We start from the raw sequence: 19,050 nt of genomic DNA, 5'->3' as shown, positions 1-19,050 counted from the left end.
ATTTGAAGAACATATTAAACAAAAAAAAGGTCTTTCAAAGTTATGAGAGAGGGTCAGGTTGAAAATGAACTTGATAGTGAGGACAGTGTATCCAACTTGTTTTTAAGTCTTTCAAGTACTTGAGAGAAGCAGGCATAATAGGATTTCAAACTTGCTGTTGTTCATCTCAGGCAAAGCCCTTCTATTTAGTGCTAGAAACTTTAGCTATGTTTAATCCCTACAGTGAATAGGCCAGACTCTCCATCAAAGACAGACTATGTTTTAATAAATTATACAACTATATTTAATATACCTAAGCATACTCATTTGTACACATTTAATAATTATGACATCATGTTAATTGATTCCTTACTTAGTGCCTTGCATGGTGCTAGATCAGTTTTTCAAACTTCAGTTATGACCAGCATTTTTTAAATGAATTGGAGTAAAATTAAAAAGAGCAGAAAATATCAAAGTGCATTTCAGAAGTTGTATTTCTGAAAAGCAATTTTCAGTTATAAAGAATACACACACACACATCCTGAATTATGCTGCAAAATGTGTTTCATTTTTGTTGATCATGGTAAAAAAAAAAAAATTGCAAATTTCTGTGCCAGCTACTTCAGATCTGTTTTTTCTAAATCATCAAAATATTTTAAGTAGATATTACCACCCCAATCTTACATATACAGAAAGTAAGACAGCATAAATGACTTATCAAATGCTACAGGAGTTAAGTGACCAGGTTGGGATTTGAACCCCTGATGGCTGGGTACCAACCTATATTCTTTCTTCTGTAAAACACTGGAGTATAAAAATAAACAAATGGGACCTAATGAAACTTAAAGGCTTTTGCACAGCAAAGGAAACCATAAACAAGACCAAAAGACAACCCTCAGAATGGGAGAAAATATTTGCAAATGAAGCAACTGACAAAGGATTAATCTCCAAAATTTACAAGCAGCTCATGCAGCTCAATATCAAAAAAAACAACCCAATCCAAAAATGGGCAGAAGACCTAAATAGACATTTCTCCAAAGAAGATATACAGATTGCCAACAAACACATGAAAGAATGCTCAACATCACTGATCGTTTGAGAAATGCAAATCAGAACAACCATGAGGTATCACCTCACACCAGTCAGAATGGCCATCATCAAAAAATCTACAAACAATAAATGCTGGAGAGAGTGTGGAGAAAAGGGAACCCTCTTGCACCGTTGGTGGGACTGTAAATTGTTACAGCCACTATGGAGAACAGTATGGAGGTTCCTTAAAAGACTAAAAATAGAACTACCATATGACCCAGCAATCCCACTACTGGGCATATACCCTGAGAAAACCATAATTCAAAAAGAGTCATGTACCCCAATGTTCATTGCAGCACTATTTACAATAGCCAGGACATGGAAGCAACCTAAGTGTCCATCGACAGATGAATGGATAAAGAAGATGTGGCACATATATACAACGGATACAATGGATATACAATGGAATATTATTTTCCATTGAGTTATTTGTAGTGAGGTGGATGTACCTAGAGTCTGTCATACAGACTATATGTACCTAGAGTCTGATGTACCTAGATGTACCTAGAGTCTGTCATACAGAGTGGAGTCAGAAAGAGAAGAACAAATACTGTATGCTAACACATATATATGGAATCTAAAAAAAAATAAAAGGTTCTGAAGAACATAGGGGCAGGACAGGAATAAAGACACAGACCTACTAGAGAATGGACTTGAGGACACGGGGAGGGGGAAGGGTAAGCTGGGACGGAGTGAGAGAGTGGCATGGACTTATATATACTACCAAATGTAAAACAGCTAGCTAGTCGGAAGCAGCCGCATAGCACAGGGAGATCAGTTCAATGCTTTGTGACCACCTAGAGGCGTGGGATTGGGATGGTGGGAGGGAGATGCAAGAGGGAGGAGATATGGGGATGTATGTGTATATATAGCTGATTCACTTTGTTATAAAGCAGAAACTAACACACCATTGTAAAGCAATTATACTCCAATAAAGATGTTAAAAAATAATTGGAGTATAAATTTCATTGACTGCGGAGATGATTTCTGCTTGTTCTGATTAATTGTGATTGATTTTTTTCTTTTACTTTCAATTGTTGAAATAATTGTAATTAGTAAACTGTTAAAGTAGCGCTTCGGATTTCCCAGGTCTGTCTGACTGTAAATAAAAGAATTTTTAAATCTTGGCTAGAAAAATATACCACTCATAGCTTTCTATTTTTATGTTTTAGTGATTTGTATCTCAAGTGCTGCTTCCTTTAATTGTTAGCTATTTTTTCCTGTAGGTAGATAGTGATGAATTTAATATTTCCTTAATCAAGTCAAATGGAGAAAATAAAACCATAGAAATTAAAGATCTGAAAATATTCACAAGATATTCCGTGGTGATCACTGCATTCACTGGAAATATTAGTGCTGCATATGTGGAAGGAAAGTCGAGTGCTGAAGTGATTGTTACTACTTTAGAATCAGGTAAGGTTTATTTTTCATGCTAAAAATTGACTGAGTTAGGTGTTTTTCTTACAGTTTCTCACACCTTACCCTACAAAGCATATGTGTTAAAAGAAATTTTTTAAGCATATAAGTTTAAACTTCAGTGACTCACTGTGACTGACAAGAGTAAAGCTTTGTATTTACATTTTTGAGGCAAAGTGGAATTATGTAGAATAATCAATACTTGTAAATACAAAAATAAATTAGTTCATAGTAAGGTAACCAATTGTACTTTTTTGCATTTATTTAAACACTATTTCAGAAGTTGAGTTACCTTGCCTAAGAGATGATTTTGTCCAACTGTCTATAGCCAATAAAGCTTCACCTTAAATTCCATTTTAATTATTTCTCTCCCACGGTTTAAATGCACATTAAAGTAATAATACTCCATTATTAAATAATCTAGAATTCAGAAGTAGAACCCAGGTTATGTTTCACCATATCTGTTTTCTTCACTTAGTTAAGTGACATGTTTTATTACATAATCTATTTGATAAATGTCAGAATCTGTACAGATTTCCTCCAGTTCCTATGAACAGGGTCTGAATGAATAATAAGATTGTAACCAATAAGAATTTAATGTGGAAAGTCAACTTCCCAGAACTCGCTTGCCCCATCCTCCTTCAGACTCCTGATGTTCTTTGCCACCAGATATATCTTTGGAAAGAGCACATGAAGGGATGTGTTGCTATAGTTTATTTGTTGCTATCTGTAAGGTAAGTATAGGAGGTAAAATATTTTTTAGCTAGTCTTTTCATTATGCTACATACTCTGTTGTCTATAAACTTACGGTTCTAAATTGAAAAGTACATCCTATCCTCAGCACCCTAAAATTCTGCTTGTTTCCATTTTGTGGCCATGTATATTCCAGGTGCTTATTTTCTTATTATACTTTTTGCACTTCTCCCCCATCCTACCTATCTGTGAGGAAAGTTGCTGCTAAACTTATTCACATTCACACCACAAAGCACTGATTGCAAATCCTAATGTGCTAACTCTTCCAAGGATATCATAGTTTAATAAATTTCTACTAAACCTCTAAGAGTAGAATTTTAGATGTCAAACGAAAGATATTTGGCGGATAGAAGGTTCTTTCTAGCATTCAGATAATTCTTTCATGTATTCAGCTTTTTAAAGCTGATCCTAATTTTAGAGAAACAATTCTTATAAAAAGAAAAAATATATATGCTTCTTATGTATCATAAAAATGTATAACAGCAAATGTTGTGAAAATGTGTGTTGAACCAATTTAACCTTTATTTCAGCTATGCATTTTTTCATCCTGTGATATTTGGCACAATGACATGTTTATTTGCTTTTCTCTCTCTTTTTTCTCACTGTTATTTATTTACTTATTTTTTGCTTGCCATAGGGCACTATCTCTAGGGATGTTTGCAGCAATATCTGAATATCTGAATCATTGAACAGCCAAATATCAACAGCCTTTTCATGGAAATTCTTAGAATTTTAGAATTTAGAATGGAATATCCATTTAAATGTGATCAAAATAAGATATGTTCATTCAATGAGTCATTTATTTAAAGAACACTGATTATGTAGTACAACAAAAACTAGTCTTTCATAAAATTATTCATAAATAATTTTATCCTCATGTGTATCATTTTAAAATAATTTATTGATATTTAGCCAGTTATATGTTAGGATAACTTTTATTTATCAAAAATAAACTGGAATATCTAGAACATAAAGAAATCTTAAAATTCAACACTTAAAAAGAATCCAATTAGAAAATTGACAACGTGAACAGACATTTTACCAGAGAGGATATATGACTGGCAAATAAACTCATGATAAGATAGGTTTTCAACACCATTAGCTATTGGGGAAATGCAAATTGAAACCACAGTGATATATCACTATACATCTACTAGAACAGATGAAATAATAATTTTTAAAATAGTGACAATACTAAATGTTGGAAAAGATGCAGAAATACTAGATCTCTCATACATTGCTACTGGCAATGTAAAAGGGTATAGCTACAATGGAAAAATAGTTTGGTGATCTTTTATATACTACCAAATGTAAAATAGATAGCTAGTGGGAAGCAGCCGCATAGCACAGGGAGATCAACTGGGAGCTTTGTGACCACCTAGAGGGGCGGGATAGGGAGGATGGGAGGGAGACATAAGAGGGAGGATATATGGGGATATATGTATATGTATAGCTGATTTACTTTGTTATAAAGCAGAAACTAACACACCATTGTAAAGCAATTATACTCCAATAAAGATGTTAAAAAAAATTTTTTTTTAAATGCACTTACCACATGATCCACCAAATACACTCTTGGGCAACTATCATAGAGAATTGAAAACTTAATGTCCATGCAAATATCTGTATATGAATGTTAATAGAAGACTTATTAGTAATGACAACAACAAAATAACTGGAAAAAACCCAAATGTTTTTATAAATTAAACTCGTACATCCATAAAATGGAACACTACTCGGCAATAAAAATAGAATGAACTATTGATATACAACAACCCTGATGGACCTCAAGGTCACTGTGCTATTGTCTTTTGCAAATGACAAAACTATGGAAATGGAGATTGATTAGTGTTGTGAGGAGGCATGGAGTGCAAGTCTAAGGGGACATTTCTTTATGGTGATGGAATAGTTTTGTATCTCATTTCTGGTGATGGTTACAGGAATCTACACATGGGATTAAATTGCATAGAACTACACGCAGATACAGGAAAGCATGAAAAATGGTGAAAACTGAATAACATCTATAGTCAACATTATTGTACCAGTGTCTGTTTCCAGGTTTGATATTAAACAACAGTTACATAAGATATCACCACTGGGGAAAGCTGGGGGAAGGTTACAGGGGACTGTATGTATGACTTTTGCAACTTCCTGTGAGTCTACATTGTTTTTAAGTTCAGAGTATCATAGAAATGCATTCTGTATAAAAATACATATATTACAAAAGGCTAAACAAATAAGCAAATAAATTGGATCACTGTTATGGTTTCTGTGATTTATAGATGTCAATGATTCTATAATGCATGAGCCATTTTGCTTGTTTTCAAAATTAAATGGCTTAAATGATCTGTGTAATACTCTTTATAGACAGAAACTTGAAACAAATCAGTTCAAAATGAACACAAATTTTTTTAAAATTGTAATTGCTAAATATTTCATTTCAGTCCCTAAGGACCCACCGAACAACATGACATTTCAGAAGATACCAGATGAAGTTACAAAATTTCAGTTAACATTTCTTCCCCCTTCTCAACCTAATGGAAATATCCAAGTGTATCAAGCTTTGGTTTACCAAGAAGATGATCCCACTGCTGTCCAGATTCGCAACCTCAGTATTATCCAGAAAACGGACACATCTGTCATTGCAATGTTAGAAGGACTAAAAGGCGGACATACATACAACATCAGTGTAAGAATACAAAACTTTTAATTATTCACCTATCTTACAAAGTTGGTTTACAAACTCAGCATTCAAAAAGACTGCAGCTTATGTACATAATACATTTTTCCTATCTTTTCGTGGGATCGCTTAAGACATGCCAACTGAAAATAAATTTGGAGAAACAAAATTGCTGCTTTCCTATTTTAATACAGCAAGTCCTGTGAAAATATGTAAACAACAAAAAAGTTTGCACAATTATAGTGGAAATCCAGAAATAAAGCAGGAAGAAAATCCACGTTAAAAGTTGAAGATCAGTGACCCCTGCTCGCCGAAACTAGAGAAAGCCTGCGAGCAGCAATGAAGACCCAACGCATCCAAAAATAAATAAATAAAATCGATAAATGAAAGTTAAAGAGCAGATATATATAATGAGATGATTCTGCCTAAAGAAAAACTGTTTCCGTGTGATTATAGGTGGAAAATCAAATTTCAAAGGCAGAAGTCAGAAATAACTGTGATTGAAATTCACATGTATTTCACACAACTATTACTAAAAGCTAATGTTATTTTACATCTTAATTCTAAATTATCCATTTGGTAAAGTAAATATGTGTGTGAGTTCATATACATACACCCAAACACATACACAATTTGTTTCATCCTTTCACTATTTTTGCATGTCTTGGAATTTTCAAACAATCATAAAGTTCAGAAAATCATCTTTTAAGCAACATAGAATTCACCCTATACATTCAAGTAGCTCCTTCCTATCAACTGTTTATATCAGAAAACTGTCATTAATAATTTGTGTTCCCTCGCAAACTTTATATCTCATTATGTAATCTGACTTGCTAGGATTCTTGCTGCATGTACCATTAAATGAACCCCCGTTGTAGAAGATCTATTAGAGAGAAGGTGGTGGTTAAGGGAATGAACTGACCTAGGTTCAAATTCCGGCTCTGCTAGTTTCTTTCTGGGCAATTTCCTCAAATCTGTGCCTCAGTTTCCTTATCTGAAAAATTAGTAATAAGAATAGTAATTTCTATGTAGGATATTAATAGTTATGGTAGGTAGCAAGTGGTGTAACAGTTTTGGCTCTTGCAAATAAAAAAAAAACAGGAAATAAAGTACAACCAATTCATAATTTAAAGAAAAATCTGATTCTTTGCAAAGTGCAACATAGTGTCCTCAACACCTGAGAGTTTATTAGAAATGTGTAACTTTCGCACCTGTCCCAACCTACTGAATCAAAACCTACAGATCTTCATTTAACAGGGTTTGCAAGTGACTTCTTTGCTCACTGCAGGTTGAGAAGCACTGCCCAACTTTATTATCTCACTTAAAGGTTAGATTGTAAAGAAATAAAAATAATTAAGCACTTCATAACATCGCTTTGATTTTGAATACTTCCTTTTTAAAATTACATGCACCAATAAATATTTCCTTTAGATATTTTTAAGCATTTTATGGGCTTGGTTTATTTAGTATACCTACCACATCACGTATATTACTATTTTAACTCAATCAAAATACTTCTGAAACCATCCAGGGGGTGGAGGGTGGGTCACTAACGTATGAAACAAATTTATTAATTCCAAAAATGATATATTCTGAATTGCGTTTATTGAATACAATGAAATTGGCCAAGAACACAGTCTTTATTTTACATAGCAAGATAAAGTAAATAAAAGAAGAGCCTGTGTCTGCAGCTTCCTAAGCACAAAGTTAATTGAAAGGATTCACATTTGTGTAAATCACCCGCTGTAGATTCAAACAGAAATGCTTTATGTGTATATGCTGCATTATGCAGGGTATAGCGTCAGATATTTTGGGGCAGGGGTGAAGCAGGGTATAAAGGCCAACTTTCAGAGGGATGATTTAATACAGGAAAACTGGGAGGCTGAGGAATAGGGTTTCATCTCAGAGAAGGAAAAAAAAGAGCGTCTTGAATATGGATTTAAAGAAAGCCGGAGTTAACCTAGCTACAGAGAGAAGGAACAGATGTTAGAGTAGATGAAGAGAGAGTGTAGACATAGTGACTTTTCTGCTCTTTCCTCCTAAAGGTTCAAATTGAAGCCACATCATTCTTGGTCTGTATGATAGGGCTGTTTAGGTCACTTAGCCTTTGTTCTCAGGGCTTAGTACCATAATATCAGTTGTAAGAATTATTTTATTGCTAACGTTCTTCCTCCATATATTAATTTGAGTGCAAGAAAATATAATTAACAGACTATATGAATTGTTTTCAAAAGTGCAATCATTTTAAAATGACATATAACCATAATCAGTTATACATACACATATGCAATAATTTGAAAATAATAACAAGGTGTTTCTTTGTTTTAGGTTTATGCGATCAATAGTGCTGGTGCAGGGCCAAACGTTCAAATGAGAATAACCATGGATATCAAAGGTACATGAGCTGCCTTCCCATGAAATACTATTAATCAAAGAGTAATTATAATTTGTATTCTGTATTAGAGTTAAGGATGTAGTTAAGCTTTTAAACCATGCATATGCATATCATAAGCATATATTAAGTAATAAGTAATGTATGCTTATTCAGGCTATAATTAAAATGTCTTAATCATAATGCAAATTACCATGTTAATTACAGAGAATGCCCACTGCTATTTATCTTATATTTCTTTTCTGCTAAATTTAAACTTTTCTGAGACAAGGTTTACAATTGTATTTTATGTTTTTAAAATTTTATTGAAAAGAAAGCTCCTTTAAATTACCCGTGACTAGACTTCGACTAGTTCTAATTAGATTCCTTGACTGATCTTTATTTATTTTGAAAGTCAGATTCTTTTCAGTTAAACAAATAGTGCTTACTGAACTACCATATAATCAACTTTATGATTCTGACTATAAAAGTAGATCTATCAATTCATTATTGACAGGGATGTTTTTTCACAGAAAATATACAAAAATCTGGAGACTGCCTCCCCCACCAAATTCCACAAAAGCCATAAAAGATTACTAAGAGGACCTCAGGGGCATTCAGTCATTCAAGGTGCCTTCTCAAGACTGAAAATACGCACACAGTTTTGCCACTTCTCTAAAATCCTGTGTAAAACCTGCAGAGAGATTAAAAAAAAAAAAGTGTATTGACCTTTAGTAGAATTCCACCTGATGCTCCTCTCTCTGAAACAAAAAGTAGCTTTTCTCAGTCTTTGGCAAGCATAGCACAGCACAGTGATTAAAGGTGCCAGCTTTTAGACTGAGTCTAGAGTCAGGTTGCTGAGGTTGAATTCTGGATTGGCCACTTGATACCTGTTTGACTTTGGACAAGTTTCTTAACACCTGTAAGCCTGTAATGGAGATAATACCAGTTCCTACCTCATAAGTTGCTGTGAGGATTAAAAGAGATAATCTTTGAAAAACCCATGGGACAGTGCCTGGAAACAAGCATTGTTAAGAATAAGAACTAATCACTATAAGATGAAGCTGATACATTTTACTTTTTATCAATGGGTAGTTTATATACCTATAATACTATTTGTGTTATTTGCTTTTAGTTGATAAATATGTACTTGGAATGTACAAACTCCTGAAGTCTAGAAAATATCAGCTACTTTAGAAAATGACTTCATAAAGAAGAGCTTACCTCATACCGTCCTAATTTCTCTTTGTTATTTAGTGGCAGACATATTCATATATTCAGTATACAGGTAACAATAGATGCATTATATTTATTTAGTAAAACTTCCCATTTCAGATACTTGCTCATCCTCAGGCAGACATGACTAGTTCTGACTTTCCATGCCTTACATAGGGTGGATAGACTCATGACCAGTTATCTAGAAAAGATATGAGAGTACTAAGGGGCAGTGGTTCAGTCCTAGAGAAATGACTTTTTCTCCAGTAGTATGCATGATTTTATTGACATGGAGTGACACTGGATTAATAGTTGTCTCATTAGATTTGCATTTGACAGATAATACCGAGTTGGATAGTACTGTCGCATGCCAGATTCCTCTAACAGGAAACCTTGTCTTGGGGACTCCCCAGTGGCCTCTCTCAAAGTTTCTCAGAACTCCCTGAAACCTGAGGCCCTTCCTGCTGAATCCTTTCTTCCTTCCTTCTCCCCATTCACACGTGTCAGGCCTGTGATCATGCCATCTGCTATTGCTCCCTGCCCCTTGATTCTCACAGATATTTTCCCCAATAAACTTCTATACATCTAATGTCATCGTAACTTTTATGTCTCAGAGGAGTGAGCTAAGGGATCAAGTCAGAAAGATTTGGTTCCAGTCTTGATAGTTCCCTCTTACCGCTACGTAGCATAAGACCATTTTCCTCATGTATAAAATGGAAATGATATTGGCAATTTTATGGCATTGTCGGAGAGGCTTTTTTAAAAGATTTTATAAATATGAGAATTGAAATTTGATTAAGCAACTTACTGATGCTCAGCTAGTGTATGTAGCTATAAGATGAAATGAAACAAGAGGAGCTTCTACAAATATTGATTTTGGAGATACCTGCATGCATTGACGGTAAAATGTGAATTATCATGGCGCTTTTAGAAAATTATTCTGGCAGTGTCTGTTAAAGTTAAAAGTACATGTTTCTTTTGTTCCAGAAATTCTGCCCTTGGGAATATATTCCATAGAAATAAAAGGATCAGTAAATAAGGCTAAATGTATAAGGCTGAGTAGTGAAGCAAATGTTCAAAACCTGAAGGAAAAGTGAATTCCCATCACTAGATGAATGACTGAATAAATATGATGCAGTTGCACCATGATGTACAACATAGTCATTAAGAAGAATGAGTTAGCCAGAACTTGGTGACTTGAAAAGATTTACACAAGTCTTATTTAAGTGAGAAAAACAATATGTGGGGTAATTATAATACTTAATATAGCACCATTAAAACATATCAGTGAGAAGAATCCATTATGTATGACTTTATGTATTTTTATATGATTATGTGAACATAGAGAAAAATATGTGAGGATACCATCCAGATGTTTGGTATGGATAACTGCAGGGTTGGAGGGCAGGGCTTCTGGTATGACTAGAATAGAAACTGGTAAATCAGCTAAAGGAAGTAAAAGAAAAAAAAACATGAAAATACTAGTATGATTTAATGCATTTGTGAAAATTATAAATACAGTTTGAATTTCTTTAATATATAAAGAGGAGTCAGATGTCTGAAAATCACACCTGGGTCCCATTATCTTAGGCAAGTCTCAAATATATAATTATACCATTAGGAGGTAATAATTGCTAAATATCTGCTGTATCCAAACAGAAATCTGTTTCATTTGTTATTTATATTTGTCATCACTTTATCTGTAAATTACTGCATGAAAGGAGAATTCAAAATGATTTTCTCTGCAGAAACAAAAAATGAATTGGTAGTGATATTTCTTCTTTGTTTATAGCTCCAGCGCGACCAAAAACCAAACCAACCCCTATTTATGATGCCACGGGAAAACTTCTTGTGACTTCAACAACAATTACAATCAGAATGCCAATATGTTACTATAATGATGACCATGGACCAATCAAAAATGTACAGGTGCTTGTAGCAGAAGCAGGAGGTATCATCACATGCCAGCTTATCTTGTCAAATTGCAGTGTGTGAACTGCTGAATGCTAAAGACATTTCAACTCAAAATTAGTAATATGAGGTTGACTCCTGATTATTATACATCTCTTGAGTTTAATAGATTGTCAATATTATTATTTATTATCATTAATTTTACTGATCATTAATATATGCCTAAAATATTTTACCAAAATTTAAAAAGGCATGGTTAAAATATGATTCATTTATTCCATATGCTGGTAGGATTGTGTTGAGTTTGGCAGGATGCAGTCTTGATAGCTTCTTTGGAGGTGTGAAAGAGAGTTAGTTACCCTTGACTGAGGAATGTTTTTTCTCCGAGAAGTCATTCTCCACAATGCCTATGGATTCATGTGTGATGGGAATGGATAGGGTTCCCTAATTATCCAGGTAGATCAGCTGAATCATCCCTGGTGGTTCATAGAGTGACAGATGTTGCATCCAGGTTTTCCTCATGCAATTATAGAAACACCCTTTATAAGTGTGAAAATACATTTGGATATTACTTGTAATCATTATTCTTTTTTCTGAAAATAGCTCAGCATGATGGAAATGTAACAAAGTGGTATGATGCATATTTTAATAAGCCAAGGCCATATTTTACAAATGAAGGCTTTCCTAATCCCCCATGTACAGAGGAAAAGACAAAGTTTAGTGGCAATGAAGAAATTTACATCATAGGTGCTGATAACGCATGTATGATTCCTGGCAATGAAGACAAAATCTGCAATGGACCTCTGAAACCAAAAAAGCAATACTTGTAAGTATAGTTTATGCTTACTGTGCATCATGTTAGCAAGCTAGCTGACAACTTTCATCATCCATCTACCTCTCCTGTCATCTTTCCAGTAAGTGCTGGGCATCCATAATGTACTGTGACCTAATGCATGATAAAGATCAACAAGGCATTGTCCTTACATCCCGTAAACATACAGTTGTAGGGAAAGTAGGCAAGCTTAAAAGTAATTATGAAAAAAAAAAAAAGTAATTATGGTTTGACGTGTTAAGTGACTAAGGGCAATATGAAAAATGTGCAAATTGGAGAACACAGGTAGAATTTAATTCTTTCTGTAAAGGGCAATGTGACTAATGTGTACTATTTCGTGTTTTTCACTCATTTCTCTGCCGTGCATGCTAATGTCAGGTTTTTAGAAACATGATCCTCGTCTTTCAGTTAATTATGACTTCAGTTTACCTCAGTCATAGCAATCATTTTCAGCTTTTCATACTATCAAACAACTGAATGAGGAATTGAAATCTTTACAATTCACTTTAATATTTGGTATTGTATAGATTATAATAATCTAATATAAAAACCAATGCTGATATGTTAGCTTTATTAAATGCTTTGCTAAATTGGTTATTTTTCTCCTACTAAATTGACTGTTATTTTGTGTCATGACTATAATTTTTTAATTATTTAAATTATTTAATTTTCAAAATACAATTTTTACTACTAAATTTGAAAAATACAGCTAGTTTCATTTTTGCCTGCTAAAGCACTGTTAAGTTCTTCATAAACATCCTAGGACAAGTTAACATTAGAAAAGTTAGAGAAGTTAGGCATTTGAAAAAAGAATGCTCTATTATCTGTTATTAAGTACAATTACTTGGGTTACTAAGTTATGGCCTGAAATTAATCATCATACGATAACAGTTACAGAAATGATATACCACAAAGTTTAATATTTATCCAAGAATTGTTGATTTTACATTTTTTCCAAAACAGTTCATATAATCCATAAAATCATAAGAATTTGAGAAGAGTAGGGATTAAATTATGAAGTACAATTTATTAATATAGATTGGTTTTATATTTTAAAATTCTTGTAGGTTCATAGTTTTGTTTTTTTAAAGATTTCCTTTTTTAAATAAATTTATTTTTGGCTGCGTTGGGTCTTCGTTACTGCCCGCGGGCTTTCTCTAGTTGTGGCGAGCGCAGGCTTCTCACAATGGTGGCTTCTCTTGTTGCAGAGCATGGACTCTAGGAGCACGGACTTCAGTACTTGTGGCATGCAGCCTCAGTAGTTGTGGCTCGTGAGCTCTAGAGCACAGGCTCAGTAGCTGTGGTGCACGGGCTTAGTTGGTCCAAGTCCTGTGGGATCTTCCTGGACTGGGGCTTGAACCCATGTCCCCTACATTGGCAGGCAGATTCTTAACCACTGTGCCACCAGGGAAGTCCCATAGTTTTAAAATAAGGTAAATTTCGGTTGTCTCTGTGGTGACAGAATCAACCAGTGATTTTTAAGATTGACTTTCTTCTGCATCCATCTTGTATTTCATATGTCATGAAAGCACAGAAAGTGAAAAGTGCACACTCGGAATTAAGAAGCACTGTTCTTCATTTGTTTATATTTGAACAGGATGAGTTTTATATGACTATTCTAAATTTGGCTTATTGGCATTTTCCAAGGTGGCTGAGGTATAACAGTTATTATGCTTTATATTTATAAAGTGTGCTTGTGCAGACATTCAGTGGTTTCATCCAAATAAATCCATGAAGGAGGTGATCTACTTCATTTGATTAACCTGCTGACTCTTCATGAGTCTGGTCAAATTTTTGGTCACTCTCTCATGAAGTTCAAGAGGTCCATGTACAAGATAATTTCAAGTAAAGATATTATTTATTTGTCCTGATGGTGACTGATTTCCAAGTTTACGCTTTGTAAGTTAACTTTCTCTTTAACAAAACTGTCTTTTTCACAGCCATTTGTTAAATTATTCATAGAAAAAAAAGTCATATGGTATGTAAATTGTTGTTGTTTTTTATTTCATAGGTTTAAATTTAGAGCCACAAATGTCATGGGACAATTTACCGACTCTGATTACTCTGATCCTGTTAAGACTTTAGGTAAGACATACTTTGTAGTTAATTTCATTTATAATCTCAACACGCTAATCACAGCTGTAACATTCATTAGTAAATGTATTAAGCCATGACGAATGTTCTCAAGGATAAAATCATTTCAAGGTTAATTATCCTAAGGAAAAAATAGTATTTATAATACTCTTTTAAGTGATGGACGTTCCATCTATTCAAATCTGGACATAGACTTCAATAGGGTATTTGGTCTAGGCTGATGTGTGGAATATTACACTAAGCAAATATTTATTTGCCTGTTTAATATGTAATCTTATATGTAAAACATTTTTACTTCATAAAAAAAGAAAAAGGATTATGGAAACTTTCCTGAAATAATCCTAAAAGATAGAAGCCTACCTGTCTTTTTAAATTTTATTTTCTTTCTGATCAACTCTGAGTTTTTCAATTATATACACCCAGTCAGGCCTGAATAAAACATCAGTACAATTTAGTCAGATGCAAGTATATTTCTTCTTCTTCCTTTTCTCCCCCTTCCTCTCCCCCTCCTGCTCTCCCTACTATGGCTACTACTTCTTCTCTTCCCCCTCCTCCCCTCGTCCTTCTTCACCACCAACCTATCTAACATTAAATATTCTGGGCCAGACATACTCTGAGGCTCTTTGTATGTATTCACTGATGGGCTCTTCACAGCTGTCCTTTAATTTAGGTCAGTGGTTCTCAACCAGTGATTTTACTCTCCAGGGGACATTAGGCAATGTCTGGAGCCATTTTTGGTTGGGTTGTCACAATTGTGCAGGCTGAGCTAGTGGCATCTAGTGAGCGGGGAGGCCAGGGATGCTGCTACCTATCCTACAGTGCATAGGACAGCCCCTCCAGCAGAGCGTTATCTAACCCACAGTCAATAGTGCTGAGGTTCAGAAACCCTGTTAGGTGTCAGTGTTAGCTCCACTTTACAGATGAGGAAACCGCGGCCCAGATTAAGTAATTACGTGGCTCTGCCGGCACAAATTTTACAACCATTATGATACAAATGCAGGATTTAGACCTGGATTCAAATCTTGGCTCTACCACTTGAGAAAATAATTTCTATAAACCTCAGTTTCCTTGTTTGGAAAATGGTGATATTACCTGCCTTGAAAGATCTGTGTAAAATAATATAGGTAAAGATATTAATAGTTTATAGTTATAAAGTGTTCAATGCTTAATAGCTTCTTTTTGGATGAGTTATAAGGGAAGATTTTAAAAATATATTTCCTTAGGAGAAATTGTTTCCCTAGGACTTCTCTGAGTAAATCACAGCTTTCTGTTTCCTCTGTGTCAGGCTCCGAGAGTGTGGAACTTTGTGTGTTGTTCTGATCCACAGTATATCATGAATGCAATAGATTTCAGTGATAATTATGGCTGGAAGAAGACGGAAAATGTTCCACCCTTTTCAGTTAGAAATTCTCATCTGGTTGTGGAACATTAATTGTATAAACCAGTTTCTGCAGCCTCCACTTAGTTAAGGAAACTTTGGACCTTGAAGAAATGAAGGGGCACACGGTTTGCTACATTAACGTTTATAGGGGAATAACATAGATTTCGTTGGCTGTGCTGTCTGCTTAAATTCCATAAAATCACTGGTTTGACTAATTTTACGTAATCAATCATTTTTAAATCAGCTGACTAGACTTGTGGTTTTGGAGTTGTGTCAAGCGTTTCTGCATTTGATAGGTGAGTTTATCACACCCTGACACCACCACAGTAAATGTTTTGATGGCATCAACTTAACTTCCTTTAGGTTACAGCATTCAGAAACTACGTATTATCACAGCTAAATGGTGACCCGGTATATTTACTGATGGAAGAAACATAGTACAAGTGGATTAGCTCATATGTCTTAGAGAGATGATATTTTGAGGATGCGGTGCTAAAAAGAGATCACTTTGTTGTGTTGTTTGCTGTGTGCTGTTCATCTCATAGCTTGCTGGTTTTATGTAGATCATGGATATGAGGACAACATATTCAGCCAATTATCTGAAAGGTAAAGTTGAGACATCTAGGTTAACAGGAACGAAAGAGGAGGGAAACCAAGCATCAGGAACCATGGTGCACAGGGACGTGATTCCCAGATTCTGCTAAATGGCTTCCCTTTGGCCAAGGATGGGCCTCGTCCATCACTTTGGCCACAGGTAGTCTCAAGATGTCCCTCAGCAACGGTCTTCTCTTTCTTTCTTTGTCTCTCAGCCAAGGCAGTGGAATACAATAAGTAATTCTAGAAGATAGAAGAAATACACCATCAGTTCTCTGATTCCCCTTTTGGAATCATCACCACCACCCAAGTCATCCAGGTGCTAATGTTTGTGTGCCCTGGTAACAGCAGGAGTATAAGGGGATGTAAGATGTATAATGAACGGCAGAGCACCAGATCCTGTCAAGGTCAGAATAGGAGGGACTAGGGAAACACAGGCTGGGCACAGTCAGTGAAATGCCATTGGGTTGGTAAGGGGTTGTGACAAGGAAGAGTCCCACGTATCTACAATCAGTTTTTCAGGGTTCATATGCTATTTGGAGACCAGTGGCACCAGGATAGCCTTTCACGCTCCTCCTTAGGGTGGCCTCCCATGGGCTCTCTCCTGATAGGTAGCAGCTTTATAATAGGAGTTTGCTCTCTAATCTTATTCCAATTGACCACATAAAATTCTGCTATCTAGATAGTTATTTGTAGCTAGGAAAACAGTGCTGGGCAGGAGTGGAGGAAATTAAAAGGAGTACAACCCTCAGTTGTGGTGAAATGAAATGTTCAGATTTGGAATATGGTGTGTACCACAGGAGCAGAATTCCTTGATGTCCATCAAAGTAGCCCAGTCATTTTGCTGGTTAATGGATGTAACACCATCGATTTCTGGCCTCATATTAATTTTATACCTGGCTATTGGATATTGTGGTTCTGTGTATATCAGATTCACTCTTGAGTCAGGAACCAAAGAACACCCTCCAGAAAAGGTGCTGGTCTATAATTGGCATTAATAAAAGGCCATGGAGTCATAGAGTTTTTGGGAAAAGAACATTGCCGAGGAGGATATAGTAGAAGTACCCAAAAAGGAAATAAAGTTGACTATTTCTACAGTGGGCAGTGATCAATGGCAAGAATGGTTTCATGGCTATAAGAATGGAGGCAAGCAAATAGTAAAATGCATTGGTGTCATCGTAAGCGTACAAAGGATGATTGAGTCCTTTTTTTCTCTCAAACATGTCATGTATTGGGATATAGGACAGCATTTGCAACAGGCTAGTGGCTCCCAGCATTTCTAACAGGTCTGCCCAACACTTAGGTGTGCATCTCACACTTCAGCGAAAGAAGTCTAGGTCCCATCTAGGTCATCAAACCACCAATGGATGTACTGGTATTTTGCACACCACAGGCAAGGAGCTTCAAGTTGAGTCGCCTATCAATACAATCTTCAGGTTTTAAGTGCCTTTGCAAAGCTGTGTTTCTAAGTTAGTATAGGACATACATTTACAAGACAGACCATTTTGATAGTGGTTGTGCCTGTCAGAGATATTATTTGAATGTTAAAATTAGGGGCAAAGAATCACTGATGAACTAAAAGGCTTAAGTTTTGGGAAAAAGGCTAACAGCAGTATAAGTAAGAAGGGGCCAGACAGGGCTTTGCTGAGTAAGGATTGATAACCTGGAAGAGGTTTGCACGTTGGGAAATCTTTGTAGCCTGTAGGAATAATGGGAAATGAGATGTGCCATCATTTTGACCCTAAAGAAATACTTACAACTTACTTGATTTTGTTTTCACTCAGGATTGAGCATTAGGATTTTTATTAAGAAAATTCCCAAGAATCCTTCTTAAATTTTTTTTTAAGAAACCTCCTTAGGCACATCAGTTTATGGAAACTGCTTGTAGGCAATGTTTTGATTTCAAGGTTTAATTATAGAGGATTCCTGTGATTTGAAAACCAGACACTGCTTTCTGCACCTCACAGGGCTTCATTAAAACTGAACAAGTTGAAACCTTAAACCTCATGGCAAAGGCGCTCTGTGATTGTTTTCTTTTGTCATAATACTTCTCATTTAATTACTGTGCTAACAATGAAAAGTTCCAATATGCTCACTTGGGAACAGAGATAGGGAGTCACTATATATTTTTTGCAGCAAAAGGATCACTTGCCCTGGGGACACCAGAGGAGCAGGGGAAGGTTTTATGATGTTAATGAGGCAGTGGCAATGTGATGGTGAACCTTGTAAACTCTGTAGTCAGACAAGCATATTTCAGGCAGTTTTGGCATATATGGAATTTATGTGACCTTGGGTTAGTTACTTAACAAATTAACTTCTGCAATCTTATTTCCAAAATGAGAATAATACCTACTTCATAAGCTAACTGGGAGATTAAATCAGATGAATGGACAGATTCATGACTATGAAATGTTATTAATAAAGATATGAAACCTTATTTATGTGACAAGCCCTTTATGAGTTTTTTTGTATATAACCTCATGTATTTTTCACTACAACCCTATAACACGATTTCCTATTTATAGGTATCCCCAATTTACTGGTAAGAAATCTGAAGCTGGGTCTTTAAGCATCTTGCCCGAGGTTACAGAGCTAGGAAGTGGCAGCACCAGCTTTTAGACCCAGGCAGCCTGACTTCAGGCAGTGCTGTGCTTATAACCACTGTACTGCGTTGCCTGGAAATCACTAAGTGCCCAAGTAGCTTTTGATTTCATTACTATTTCTGATTTTCCTGT

At 35.3% G+C, this 19,050-nt stretch overlaps 1 protein-coding gene and 1 long non-coding RNA gene across 2 annotated transcripts in view; one reads left to right on the top strand and one right to left on the bottom strand.

Annotated features, from left to right (window-relative positions):
* PTPRQ (protein tyrosine phosphatase receptor type Q) overlaps window positions 1-19,050 on the top strand; it is a 198,346-nt gene that overhangs the window by 130,555 nt on the left and 48,741 nt on the right. The window contains exons 28-33 of the mRNA XM_060165124.1: window positions 2,295-2,481; window positions 5,682-5,926; window positions 8,246-8,312; window positions 11,296-11,454; window positions 12,018-12,240; window positions 14,258-14,331. Coding sequence (XP_060021107.1) covers window positions 2,295-2,481; window positions 5,682-5,926; window positions 8,246-8,312; window positions 11,296-11,454; window positions 12,018-12,240; window positions 14,258-14,331 — 955 coding nt within the window. The remainder of the gene's footprint in view (window positions 1-2,294; window positions 2,482-5,681; window positions 5,927-8,245; window positions 8,313-11,295; window positions 11,455-12,017; window positions 12,241-14,257; window positions 14,332-19,050) is intronic.
* LOC132528953 (uncharacterized) overlaps window positions 13,680-19,050 on the bottom strand; it is an 82,292-nt gene continuing 76,921 nt past the window's right edge. Inside the window, exon 3 of the long non-coding RNA XR_009543344.1 lies at window positions 13,680-16,558. This is a non-coding gene — a long non-coding RNA (uncharacterized LOC132528953). The remainder of the gene's footprint in view (window positions 16,559-19,050) is intronic.

Source organism: Lagenorhynchus albirostris, chromosome 11 (assembly GCF_949774975.1).
Source record: "Lagenorhynchus albirostris chromosome 11, mLagAlb1.1, whole genome shotgun sequence".
NCBI classification, from domain to species: Eukaryota; Metazoa; Chordata; class Mammalia; order Artiodactyla; family Delphinidae; genus Lagenorhynchus; species Lagenorhynchus albirostris.
The sequence above is the reverse complement of the archived record's forward strand: the minus strand, read 5'-3'. Positions and strand labels throughout refer to the sequence as shown.